At 44.5% G+C, this 13,253-nt stretch overlaps 1 protein-coding gene across 2 annotated transcripts in view; it reads left to right on the top strand.

Annotated features, from left to right (window-relative positions):
* The window catches only part of LOC147418079 (hexokinase-1-like), a 33,964-nt gene extending 21,504 nt beyond the window's left edge, over positions 1-12,460 (top strand). For both annotated transcript variants that reach the window (XM_086507252.1, XM_086507253.1), the window contains exons 9-10: positions 10,712-10,793; positions 11,997-12,460. In XM_086507252.1, coding sequence (XP_086363378.1) covers positions 10,712-10,793; positions 11,997-12,356 — 442 coding nt within the window. In that variant the 3' untranslated portion in view covers positions 12,357-12,460. The remainder of the gene's footprint in view (positions 1-10,711; positions 10,794-11,996) is intronic.
* The last annotated feature ends 793 nt before the right edge of the window (positions 12,461-13,253 follow it).

The following is a 13,253-nucleotide window of genomic DNA, read 5'->3' as shown; positions in this document are numbered from 1 at the left end:
TGTTAGGGTTTTCAGAATTAGGGTTTTTGTAGGTTTTAGGGTTAGGGCTTCCAGAGTTAGGATTTGCAGGTTTTAGGGTTAGGGATTCAGCAGTTAGGGTTTGTGGTAGAAATTAGGGTTAGGTTTTCTGCTCTCGGGCAACCACGTCATCACTTTGTGGCACTTCTTCTGTTACTTGTTCTTCTTAGGGTTTAGGCCCCTCGGCCGGTAGCTCCATTCTTCAATAGGTCGACACGTCAGCAATTTGTTACATCTCCCCTTCTTGAAAGAGAGTAATCGTCCTCGATTACAGCATATCTGCAAAACAACTCAAGTTAGCTCAAAAAATTTTGAGGGACATTTCGAGGGACAATCAGTTTGCTCTTTTTATTAAGAAGTTAGCTTCTCCTTTCTGCTGTTTTGATCAAGGAGTTAGCTTCTCCTTTTTGCTTTTTTGATCAAGGAGTTAGCTTCTCCTTTTTGCTTTTTTGATCAAGAGTTAGCTTCTCCTTTTTGCTTTTTTGATCAAGGAGTTAGCTTCTCCTTTGCTCTTTTGATCAAGGAGTTAGCTTCTCCTTTCGTCCAGATCGGAACTCTTAATATTCCGGCGTAGTAAAATTAGCCATCACACCCAGACCGTACTGATCTTCCACGGATGTCTTGATGCACTAAAATTACATACCCAAGCAATCTCATCCAATTAGGAATATTCGTTACTTGACACATCACAATGCAACACAAATGCTTACATATGCATGTTACAAGACATAGAAACATAAAGCCGCCGATGAACACTCCTCCCGCATAACCTAACAAGGTCCGGGCCGGGAGATATTCAACGACTCCCTCATCACTCCTCCCGCATAACCTAAAAAGGTCCGGGCTTGGAGATATAGAAGCCTTTTACAACCAAACGCCCCCCAGACCGCAGCCTGCAGACCGTAGCCTGCGTTGTTTGGAGGTGCTGAGAGTAACCACTGCTCAAACTTCTTAATGCTCCTCCCGCATAACCATCCAGGTCTGGGCTAGGAGTCACAACAACAATTATTTTACAAGCATACAACCAAACCGCTCCCCAAGCATCGGCTTGCGTCGTTGGGAGGTTTTCAAACATACGACGAAATGCTCCCCAGGCATCGGCCTGCGTCGTTCCGAACTTCAAACCAAAATAGTATTTCTCACTTCTCCACCCGGGAGTAAAATCACCAATCATTGAAACCAGTAATAAAACGAGAGTCAAACATTTCAAATCAGCACCAAAACAGGTTCAAAACAGATACATCCATTTCAAACAAATTCCAAACAGGATCACCAAACAAGTTCTCAAACAGATTTCAAACTTAAAAAGCAATCTCGACATCAATCAAGCTCGAAAAGTTGAATGACTTTCCATCTTGAAACCTGCACCAAAAATTAGGGTTAGGTTCCTTCCATGAGGTCGTAGCCGAGCATAGTATTGTCCATCAGGACAGACAGTGTTTCAACTTTCTTTGGCGGCGATGGTAGTCTCAAGAGATAGCAATCACACCGAACCTCCAAGGTTATCTACTCGTGAAGAGACATCTACTGAGAGATGTCGAGAAATTTCAAGTTATAATCTGCTAGGGGTTCCATGGCAAGCATTTCAGGATACCCCACTCTGCCAGAAGTTGCACTCCGAAGGAAGATGTTAGAAACCATATAACTTCGGATTTTTTTTTTTCTAGAAAGCTTGCCAAGTACTTGGAGTGTGCGGCTTGGTAGCTATAGACATCAACATCTGCATGGCACTGCTTTTGAGAAAAACAGTGACTCGAAACAAATATCGGATCCTTCTTTGCAAGTGATCTTAATGGCTTATGCCCTGTAAGACGAGCGGTGAAAACGGGAGCGCGCCCGATGCGCGATGAAGTAAGGATGGGAGTGGCTAATAAGTCAAGGTTGGAGGGCGAAGATCCCTCGAATAAAATTCCAATAGCTCTGTCTCCTCTTTTGTAGGACCGGTATGCTTTCAGAAAAGCACACGCCTAATGCTCTGATACCACTGTCACAAGGCGGGCACTACGTGCCAATAGAAAAGAACAGACTGAACAAACTTTTACAGCTGAACTGAAAGAGAGAGACGACACGCAACACGGAGTGGCGGAATTCCACCCCAGAGAGTATTGGCCCCAAACCTTGGCGCCCCTTTCCCTAAAATAAAATTCCAATAGCTCTGTCTCCTCTCTTGTAGGACCGATATGCTTCGAGAAAAGCACACACCTAATGCTCTGATACCACTGTCACAAGGCGGGCACCACGTGCCAATAGAAAAGAACAGACTGAACAAACTTTTAGCACTTCAATTACAGCTGAACTGAAAGAGAGAGACGACACGCGACACGGAGTGGCGGAATTCCACCCCAGAGAGTATTGGCCCCAAACCTTGGCGCCCCTTTCGGTATTTCTTTATATTGCATCAACACAGTACAAGCCGATACTCCAGACTCTGCACCTTCTCCAGGAAGCATGCCAGAGAATGAGCCCTAACCTCATATTTAAAGACCCTTGGCCTAAAAAGCAATTACAGTGAAAAGCCTTCAAACGTAAAAGCATATGGTCCAAAAGCGAAGCCAAAAAGCTGCCAGCGTAAATCACGGAAATCTCCCTGCTGCCCTTAGGGTTAGGGTTAGGGTTTTTGCAGTGTTAGGGTTAGGGTTTGCAGGTTTTAGGGTTTTCAGAATTAGGGTTTGCAGGTTTTAGGGTTAGGGTTTCCAGAATTAGGGTTTGCAGGTTTTAGGGTTAGGGTTTCTAGAATTAGGGTTTCAGCAGTTAGGGTTTTTGGCAGAAATTAGGGTTAGGGTTTCTGCTCTCGGGCAACCACGTCATCACTTTGTGACACTTCTTCTGTTACTTGTTCTTCTTAGGGTTTAGGCCCCTCGGCCGGTAGCTCCGTTCTTCAGTAGGTCGACACGTCAGCAGTTTGTTACAAGTGACCTGATACAATGTCTGTGAAAGCTGAAAAAACAACTTAACATTCAAGTAAAATGTGGGGGGGGCGAGGGAGTAGCCTATGGCAGGGAAGAGAGGGTTACATATAAGGGCCTCTCTGGCGGTAGAGGTTGGCATCATATACATCGGCTCCCATGTCGTTCTAGTATCGTAGTCTATGTAGAGAGAGAGAGAGAGAGAGAGAGAGAGAGAGAGAGAGAGAGAGAGAGAGGAAAAGGTTGACACTTCATTGGGGACCAAAAGACGGGCTGGTTCCCCCCCATAAAGAAATTATCTTTATTACTAAGGGAGAATCTTTACAAGCACGGGAACAGGGCAATAGCCCGTCCTCTATTCTTTCTTTTTGCTTCTGACTAAGAGAGTGCGAAAGCTACTCTCTGAATACTGAGAGGATTTTCCCTCTGCTATGAGATTTTGGGAAGCTCTCGAAAACGAGAGTCTATCTTCCACAAAACTCAACGGAAGCTCTCAAAAATGAGTGTCTTACCTTCCGCTAGCTGTGTCCCTTTATGCTTAATCATTCCTGCAACAAAAGCAAGGGAGAAACACGCAAAATGCACGCACACATGCTTGCTGTAATTTTCTGCACATAACCTGAAAGTGTTACCTGAGCACCTTCCAAAGCCGAAATAGAGACCTTTTTCGTGATGGAATCGCACCAAACTTTGTGTACGCGTAGTGTAGGTAGAGAAGAACTAGATTCTACGTGTATTTTGTTGACATTCATCCTAAAAGAGATGATTAGGAGCTGAAAACAGAGAATTTACAGCCACCACACTCTACAAAGAGAGTGTCTGCTGCAACTTCTCGAGATGAAACTACACCAAAAGCTGGCTATGGCTATGAGAACCCTTGTTCTAGACAATGGGAGCACGAGGCCACCACATATGTCTCAAGGGGCTGCTCTCAAGCTTCCATGGAGGGCTCCAATGCGTAGAGCATACTCACAATAGGGCGGTAAGGAGCACTGCCAACCTGAGAAGAGAGGGAGGGGGGGCTCTTATCAAGCCAGCACGAAGAGGGGGCACTAGGAAGAGAGAGAGGGTGAGAGTGACTGTGAGAGGGTTACTTTACATTGGGGCACACTTACTTAATAACTTAAAACCCCTTTAACTTTCACTTTTAAAAGTTCACAAACTATTAATGAAATGTGCAAATTGAACCACAATTGCACACATAGATGCAACCAATGAAAATGTTAGCTGCTCCCCATCGCAATGCCGTACCGACACTGCTCTGGCCTTACCTGTTCGCACTTGTCCGGCCATTTGGTCAAGCGCAAATCATTTAAAATAATTTAATTGACTTATCCTAAGGCCGTAAAAATAATTCAGGCCTTAGGGTTACTGTTGTTCTAAGGACCCCATCTCATTCTTGTGCTTGCACTGACGCGCGTAATTGTCTGAGCCTGAAATCTGAGGCTACTATCTACCCCTTCATTGAAGACCCGATTTCCCAATCACTAGGGCTTCATGGTATTTTCTGTTAGGGTCTCCCTGAGGTGCCCTAGCCCAAACTTGGACGCACCTGAGGCCCCAAAACTGTTAGATCTATTCTGATGTGCACACAAGTAATTAGATAATTCTTTTTTTGTAAATAAATTAATTATTTACAAAGTCTGACACACAGAGAGAGAGAGAGAGAGAGAGAGAGAGAGAGAGAGAGAGAGAGAGAGAGAGAGAGAGAGAGAGATGAAATGAAATGAAATGTTATATTAACGTCTTCAAAAGGCCAGAATGACCTATGAGACCAAACTGATACAAAAGTGGTGAATCTGTTACAATGTCTGGGTATCTTAGTACTAAAGTACCAAGTGTGAAAAGTGTGAAAGTGTGAAAATAAATGTGAAAGACTAAATACAAAGTATTAAATAAACTTCTTAGGAGCATTCTGGGTGTTTGGCTAGAATGCTTCTAATCCTTTGTTGTAGTCTCCTCTGGTGAAGTGTGCTTCTGCATCTCGGTCGTGGTTGTCTCGATTTCCTAAGCTCAATCGCCCTGTCAATGAGGGTGCCTTTGGTATGAATGTGGGTACTCCTTTGTGCTGGCTGCTGGCCTCTTGCTTCTCCTTCCACTCCTGCTTCTCTCGATCCGAAGAAATCTGTGATCTGCCTCTGAGGCGGTAGTGCTCTTTGTCTTCTCATTAGATTATCCTTGAGCCGATGTAGTTCCAGTAGGTACAAGCCTAAGCATCTTTGATCTTGGTATTGCATGACTCTATCTAGAGGTCCAAAGCCTTCTTTAAATAGGCAATGGAAACGCCCATGTATCTCATAGTTTACGGTGCAATGGCATATGTAGTGTAATTCTGTCTCTGGCTCCATTCCGCATAACTTGCAAATTCTGCTCTCAGGTGGGATTCCCCTAAATCTGCCAAATTCAATTTCCAACTGGTGTGAGGATGTACGAATCTGACCAATAGCACATCTCAAACCATGAGACAGGTGGGTATCCATGTAGCTCGGGCGAATCACAAATCCATCTTCAAATAGCTGTAGGAAGTTTTCTTTGTAGTCGGCCATCTTCGTGCCCAATTCTTGTGTAGGGTCTACCCATGTCCTCTTAGTATCCAATTGTATAAGATCCTGACGGATGATTTTATTAATCTCCGTTCATGTAATTGCTAGTGAAATGGAGCCTCAAGAGAGTATTGGAAGGGGGGTAATCTTTCCATACTGAACCCGTGTGTCACCAGTGTGTGACTACTATCTATCCTTTTTGTTGATTTCTTTCTTATTATCTATTTACTTTCACTTTTTGGAAACACCCCTCGGGAAATCTAACTGCCCTGCATTGCATAGCTAGTGTGGAACTGTCCAGAGGGAGTCCAGGCCTTAGGACAAGAGAGCACTAAAGTTGGACAAGGACTATGGTTAGCCAAGTGGGGTCATTGACTAGCCAAACTGGAATCCTTTGTTACAGAGGCTACATTTCAGTTCTGGGTGTGGCTGCAGTGTACAAAGAGGGTCGGATGACCTAGAAAGATACAATGGCAGCATCTCCTAAAATTTAGGGAACTGCTATTTTGGGACCTGAAAATGTGTTTGCGTCATTACCTCCGGAATGACAAGGGGAACATTTTCTTACTCTGCCGTGAAGTCAATTGGGCAACCGGTTGGGAGATTTTTAGGCGGCAACCCCGAAACGGGAAAATGCTTGTAAATGTGCCAAGTGGCACCTTCTGGTCCACTTTCCTCATGCAACAAGAAGTGGCGCTGAATTTTAAGCTGGGAGAGGATCATTTTCAGTTTTGTCACAGGTTAAGAGCTATGGAGTGCTTGCTTTCCCTCCTATGTACAGTGTGGTGCTGGGAGTGATGCCCTGCACGCTACACACTACCCTCTCTCTCCCCTATGGCAGTATGTTATACCCCTCTAGTGGGCTTTTCATTTGACCAATGTACAGTTGTGTGGGTTCATGCGCGATTGCTGAGGCAAGAGCCTCTTGCACAGGTACTGGATTAGCTAGCGGCTAATCCCCCGCAGGTACAGGTGAATTCGGAGAGGTTTCACGCCAAAAATCTCGTCCGATTCAAAGGGCAAGTAGCCCTATAGGTGCGGGAGCTCGAGGACTTGCTACGGATGCAACCGGCACGCGAAATGGAGCCCGAAACAGTAAATTACAGCCTGCTGTGTATTTTTGCAGGTTTAGGGTTTTGGCCCTGAACAGTCCCTAATACCCCCAGGAGGTTCGGGGACGCGAGGGGACCGCTGTACAGGTGATCTGGCGCATTTTCGGGGCTGAAAACAGAGAATTCAGCGTGCTGCAGATTCTCGCCAGGTTTTGCAAAGTGCCCGTATGCGTCGGGAAAGTCAGTCAATGCATGGGAATACTGACTGTGAAGGGTCCTAGTACAGTTATGTTGCCGAAATCGGGCCGGAACAGTTGAAATTCAGCCAAGTTTGTGCGGGGCAGCTTGTAGGGAACCACAACGTTTATTCCCTCTTTTAAGCAATAAAGAAATACCGAAAGGGACGCCTAAGTTAGGGGCCAATCTGGTGTCGGTCTACTCATACAGGTGCAATCTAGCAGCCTGTATCCCGCTCCCCTTTGTTGTGTCTTGAAAGTACAGGTAGAATAGACGACTAATAATGGGTGAAAGCTAAATCAAGGTTTGAAGTAAAGTCTACCGCCCTTTTTGGATTGAATAGGCCGGTTTCACCGTGTCTCTGAAACCACGAGGACAGTTGCACATACCAGCATGATGTATCCCCTTTCATTGCTAATTGTCGAGAGGATTCGATAGCCAGTCTAGTATATCGGCAATTATTTGTATCCCACAAACCATGTATAAAGGACACTGATCTGGTAAGAGCTTCAATTTCTATCGGAGGGGCAGCTAGTTCCGCTCGGGTAATCGCGTGTGGTACGGAGGCCTTGGCTCTAATCATTCGGGAAATCATAGATACCAAAGGTCTCTCCATTGACTTCCAATTATCTTGATCCACAGATGGTCCCCAAATCTAGACCCCATAAAGCATAGCCGAAGCCACCACAGTATCAAAGAGCCAAAGTTTTGTTCGTGGTTCCTGAAACTGCACTTGTGAACACATCCTCTCCAACCCTCCCAAGGCCGCAGAGAGATGAAATGAAATGAAATGTTATATTAACGTCTTCAAAAAGCCAAAATGACCTATGAGACCAAACTGTTACAAAATTGTGAATTTGATACCATGTCTGGGTACAAAAGATTAGAACAAAAATACTACTACTAGAATCCATCGTCATCTACACTCTGGATGTCGAGAGAGTATGGCTCGAATCCCCTGCTGTAGTCTCCATCGATGCTGTGTAGCCCGTCTCCTCAATCGTGGCCGTCTGGATCTCCGAAGCTCCAGTGCTCGGTCGATGAGAGTGCCGGTAGTGGTCGAATGAGTGTGGGTGGAGCTTTGCAGTGATGGCTACTCCTTTGGCAGTCCCATATCTTGTAATCTGTCTCTGGGATTGTCTCTCTCTAGCTCTCCCCAGTAAAGTGTCTCTATATCTGTGTAAGTCAAGTAGATATAGTTCAAGACATCTCTGATCCTCATAACTCATGACCCTAGAGAAAGGACCGAAACCCTCTCTGAATAAGCGGTGGAAACGGCCCCGAATCTCATAGTACACTGTGCAATGAGAAATGTAATGTAGCTTTGTCTCTAGGTCTAGCTGGCATAAACGGCATATCCTGTTGTCTGCTGGTATCCCTCTGAATCTACCAATCTCAATCTCCAGCTGATGTGAGGATGTGCGTATCTGACCAATGGCACACCGCAAACCATGAGACATATGTGTATCCATGTAGTTGGGTCGAATCACAAACCCATCTCGTGTGAGGTGGAGAAGATGCTCTCTATAGAAAGCCATCTTCGTGCCCAACTCCTGTGGCGGCTCTATCCATGTCCTCCTGGTATCCAACTGGATCAGGTCCTGACGAATGAGTCTAGTAATCTCCACTTGTGTAAGAGACATCGAGGGTGTCTGAAGAGAGTACTGGGAACGGGGTAGCCTGTCCATGGTGAAACCATGCATCTGAAACCATGATGTCATCTGTGCATACCAGCATGAAGTGTCCCCCTGAAGAGCTAACTGTCTGGAAGACTCAAGGGCCAGTCTAGCATATCTGTCTCTAGTAGTGTCCCACAAGCTGTGCACAAAGGAGACTGATATGGTAAGCGCCTCAATCTCCATAGGAGGGGCAGCTAGCTCTGCTCGAATGATAGTGTGGGGTACGGAGACCTTGGCTCTGATCAGTCGAGAGATCATAGATACCAAGGGCCTCTCCATACATCTCCAACCATCTTGGCCTACAAAATGTCCCCATATCTGTACTGCATACAACATAGCTGAGGCTACTAAAGTATCAAAGAGCCATAACTTTGTTTGAGGTTCCTGGAACTGAACCTCCATCTTCCATACTCCGTTTTTTGCTGTTTTGAAACCCTAAAGAACAGCAAAAAAAGTGACGAAACCCTAAAAAACAGTCAAAAAACAGTTTCGAAACCCTAAAAACAACAAAAAAGAGGTGAGGAAACCGTAAAAACAATGAGAGAGTCCGAGAGAGAGAGAGAGAGAGAGAGAGAGAGAGAGAGAGAGAGAGAGAGAGAGAGAGAGAGAAGATTTAAGCTTCTGAGGTTCTCTTTGTGGAAAACAAACACTGGAAGAGAGAGAGAGAGAGAGAGCAAAGTATGCCCCCCCCCCCAGCCCCCAACACACATCGGGAAGTAGCAATATTGCTTCACACATATCTCAATAACCCGTGTCAAATAAATGGGAATATGAAGGGATCAAAAACATGAAAGTAGGGTGCCCAACAAAAAGGCCACAAGTGGCACACTGATTTTTTTAAGAAAAATCCACCATGATGCCTAGAGTCTAGAAAAGCCTCACAAGGCTCAAACAAAGATGCACACCCATGTGACTAGGACACACGGGTGGAGACTTTTGACTTCGCAATCTCTACAGCCCTATTTACTCAGGTCAACAATGTTGGGCGCTTTAAATAAGCAGCCAACTGAATTAGAACTCTGAAGCATTTGCCGAAGTAAGCTATCAATTTGTGTGAAATTTATTTGCAAAGAACAAGACAAATCTTACAAAGTGGAGAGAGGGTTGTGGTGCATTATTGCTGGAAACTAAGCGACCATGATCACATCAAACACACATGCTGTGTAAAGATATTGTATACAAGATCACACAACACTTGCAAGAGAAATGATATTTCAACAGTTGGTATCATCACTTTGATTGTATGGCCGTTTAGCTTATTTGTGTCAACTATTTTGGGAACCCCTAAAGGTGAGCAGAAGTGTAGCTTGAGAGTTTATTTGATCCAGCTAGAGTAAGAGAAAGTCACTTTATCAAATTTTGTTGCCTTAAGGACGTTCCTTTCAGCCTAATATTTTCCTGTTAATAGCATACCAAAATGTTCCTCTGTGTCATAGGATCTCAGTGAGTCACTATGTTCATGGTTTTTAAAAATTACTCGGTCTTAAAGACGATCTGATAGAATGAGGCACTAAGGCACTATTGTGGCTGCTCAAGCCACTGAAATGGCTCTCACACACCTTGTGTTATACTCTAGGGGTTGACACCGGTGTCACTCACTTGACCCCTCCTGTTCTCTGTGATATTTTTACATGAATTCCAGTGCTTTTCTAGCCTCGGTGTGGATTTGCAGCACCAACAGTTTCAGACTTTTAGTTTTACATTTAACAACGCTGGCCTTTTCCTAGCCATAGAATTTAAGCCCCGCTTGATTTGGGGCACACTTCCATTTATTATATCTTAATTGTCCAATTGCTGTCTTCACACTTGCTGCTGTGACCGATGCTGGTTACCATGATGACTTATCAGAGTTTTAGAGAATGTTGGACAGAGAGCAATGCCACTTGTTACATCAACTGTAGGACACAATAAGAGGAAAGCTGAAAATGTCACAAATGCTTCTAATAATTCAGCAGGGAAGTTCAAATCTACCTGTTTGACAGGACATCTGATTGCATCACTAGAAATCTACCGAATCCAGATCATATTCAGAAATTTCCAGAATTCTCAAGTGGACGGTGGCTAGATGCAGCGTAGAGACTGAAAGCATGTGCCTGATACCCACGCGTAATAAAAGTCAATATAAAACAACACCTTGATTAGTGCTTGAGAAAAATGATCAGGCATGCTTGTTTTGTACACTTGAGAAGCTTTCTATATAAGAAATAAGTATGTTTTAGTGGGGACTCGGCCATTGTTGTCTTGATGCTCACTTTAATGCTTTTTGTTTGTCACAGGACCCCTGATCTCTCCAAAATGCATCAAGATGAATCATCCGATTTGCGAGACGTTGGAAAAATCCTTAAAGTTACTTTTGGGGTACGTGCTGGAACTTTTTAAAGTCACATGCTGTCTTTTGCACCCGATTACGTTATCTGCAATAGTAAGAGTGAGAAGGACTTTGTGTTGATTACAATGCATGTATACCTTTGTTGCTAAATATGCTTGTAAATGCATGCGCGTACTCTCTCTCTCTCTCTCTCTCTCTCTCTCTCTCTCTCTCGGTCAACCGCTCTATCGGCCACTATTTCCCACACTGCCCATGGGGCCCCCTCTTGCACACGCCCCAATAGCGCAACCCCCACAGGATTTGCGGCCATCGGGAACCTAAATCCCAATTTGTATTGATTACTCCATATGAACTTATTCTCTATGTAATTTTTGGTACTTAGTTCCACACCCACTCGCCTATGTGCCGAAAGAAGTTAACCTTGTAGGTCTATTCACCCAAGCATTGCCTTATGAGAATAGTGTGTATTGATGATGTCCATAAGGTATGGCACTCCCCCATATGTGCTAGGTCTCCACGGCCTCACTCCAAAGGGGAATTTTCTACCATTGTTAGGGGTAATTCATACACACACACACTATTGTACTCCTATGACCTGTAATGCGCACGTGAAAGGAAAAGAAAGTGAAAACAAGTGATTAGATCACAAGGCTTGCCTAGTAAAGGAAGTTCAAAGTCTTTGTATTCAACCTTAGTCTTATTGAAGGTATCTTATATTGTTAACAAACCTCCACAGTGTATTGAAGGGATAAATCATAAGAATCATCACACTTGCTGAGGTCAGAGAGAGGACAAAAAACAAAAACAATAACTCTTGAAGGATTATATGGTGTTATCAGCAAAAACAAGTGATAAGATCACACGGCCTGCCCAGTGAAAGAAGTTAAATAACCTTTGTATTCAACCTCAGTCCTATTAAAGGTATCTTACATTTGTTAAAAAACAACCTCAGTGTGTTGAAGTGATAAATCATAAGAATCATCACAATTGCTAAGCTCAATATGGTCTTAATAATGACACTTTAATTTCTCTACCAATAGTAGACTTTCTTGGAATGGCATTGAAATTGAATACTTCTAGTTAAGCCAAAATGGCTAAGAAACACTTTGGCCTTGTCCTTTGCACAAGCCAAAAAGAATGGGGTTTTAATATGCACATTGACAACCACTTGCTGTATTGCATGTGTAATCTTGCGAAATGCGGCCGAGCTGACACGTATTGTTGTATTTCAGATCACAAGTACCCCCCTTAAGGTGAGAAAGATTGTTGTTGAGCTGTGCGATGTGGTATGTGAGCGTGGAGCTCGATTATGTGCAGCTGGCATTGTGGGTGTCCTTAAAAAGATCGGAAGAGATGGCAGTACTGTGGCTTCCAGGATAAAGAACGAGTCTGGTCGAGGAAAGAGAACTGTGGTTGCTATGGATGGAGGACTATATGAGCATTATCCCAAGTTTAGAAAATATTTGACTGAGACAGTTGCAGAATTATTGGGAGAGGAAGTCTCTATGAATGTCTCAGTAGAGCTTTCCAAGGACGGGTCGGGAATAGGTGCTGCTCTCCTTGGCGCATCTCATTCCAAGTACTTGGACTAGTCAAAGGCGGGTATGAAGTACATTCTATGATGCAGCAAAATGCACGCGTCATTGTATTGAGTTCTCCATCTGTTCATTTGTTGTCATTGCAAACATTTGGTGAATGTGCTCTCTCTCTCTCTCTCTCTCTCGTCCTCTCTCGTCCAGAGTGGCCATTTTTGGAGACTATATGGAGTAGGGAATGGTCATGCAGTGACCATTCCCTGTAAAACAGGCGACCACATGGCGACCAGTAGAGGCCAGAAGCCATGATGGGAGTACATTTTATGGGAATGGTTACTGCACAACCATTCTTGACCGTCACAGTCGGGGAGAGGGGGCCCATGACTGAGCAGATTACACGTGCTAACACGGTGGCTGCATGTTGCATGCAAATTTTTTAATCACCACTGTGACGTGGCCGAACTGAGGTGGTGGGCTGCTGATGGCCAGCCACTATCGGGTGTCGTATTTCCTGACGGCAGTTTTGTCCTACATCCATCGACTAAAACTCCTTCCACTCAAGAATGCTAGAAGATTTGAGGGCCGATAGTTTCCACCCCTCGACTTCTGACTGTGACGGTACACAAGAAGATTTAGAAATTTTCTCATGTAGGAAAATGGAGTTCATACAATGCATAACATCATGAGCTTCTGCTCGGGAGGCACCACATACCTAGCTAGGTACGATTGGGGGCAGGGGACCACCGGCCCCCCCACCGGGCTGGCGGTCCCCTGCCCCCAGTCGTACCTAGCTAGGTATGCTGTGCCTCCCTCACAGAAGCTCATGATGTTGAGGTAAGTCACAATGTGAGAATTATTGTGAGAATCTGCCCAAAACTTCTTGTGGTAGAGGTTTATCTAGGCCAACTTCAACCAGAATCTGCGGATGCCATGGAGGATTAAAGTCTCCAGCAG

Source organism: Adiantum capillus-veneris, chromosome 30, assembly GCF_014529385.1.
Source record: "Adiantum capillus-veneris isolate H3 chromosome 30, ASM1452938v2, whole genome shotgun sequence".
Classification (NCBI taxonomy): Eukaryota; Viridiplantae; Streptophyta; class Polypodiopsida; order Polypodiales; family Pteridaceae; genus Adiantum; species Adiantum capillus-veneris.
The sequence above is the reverse complement of the archived record's forward strand: the minus strand, read 5'-3'. Positions and strand labels throughout refer to the sequence as shown.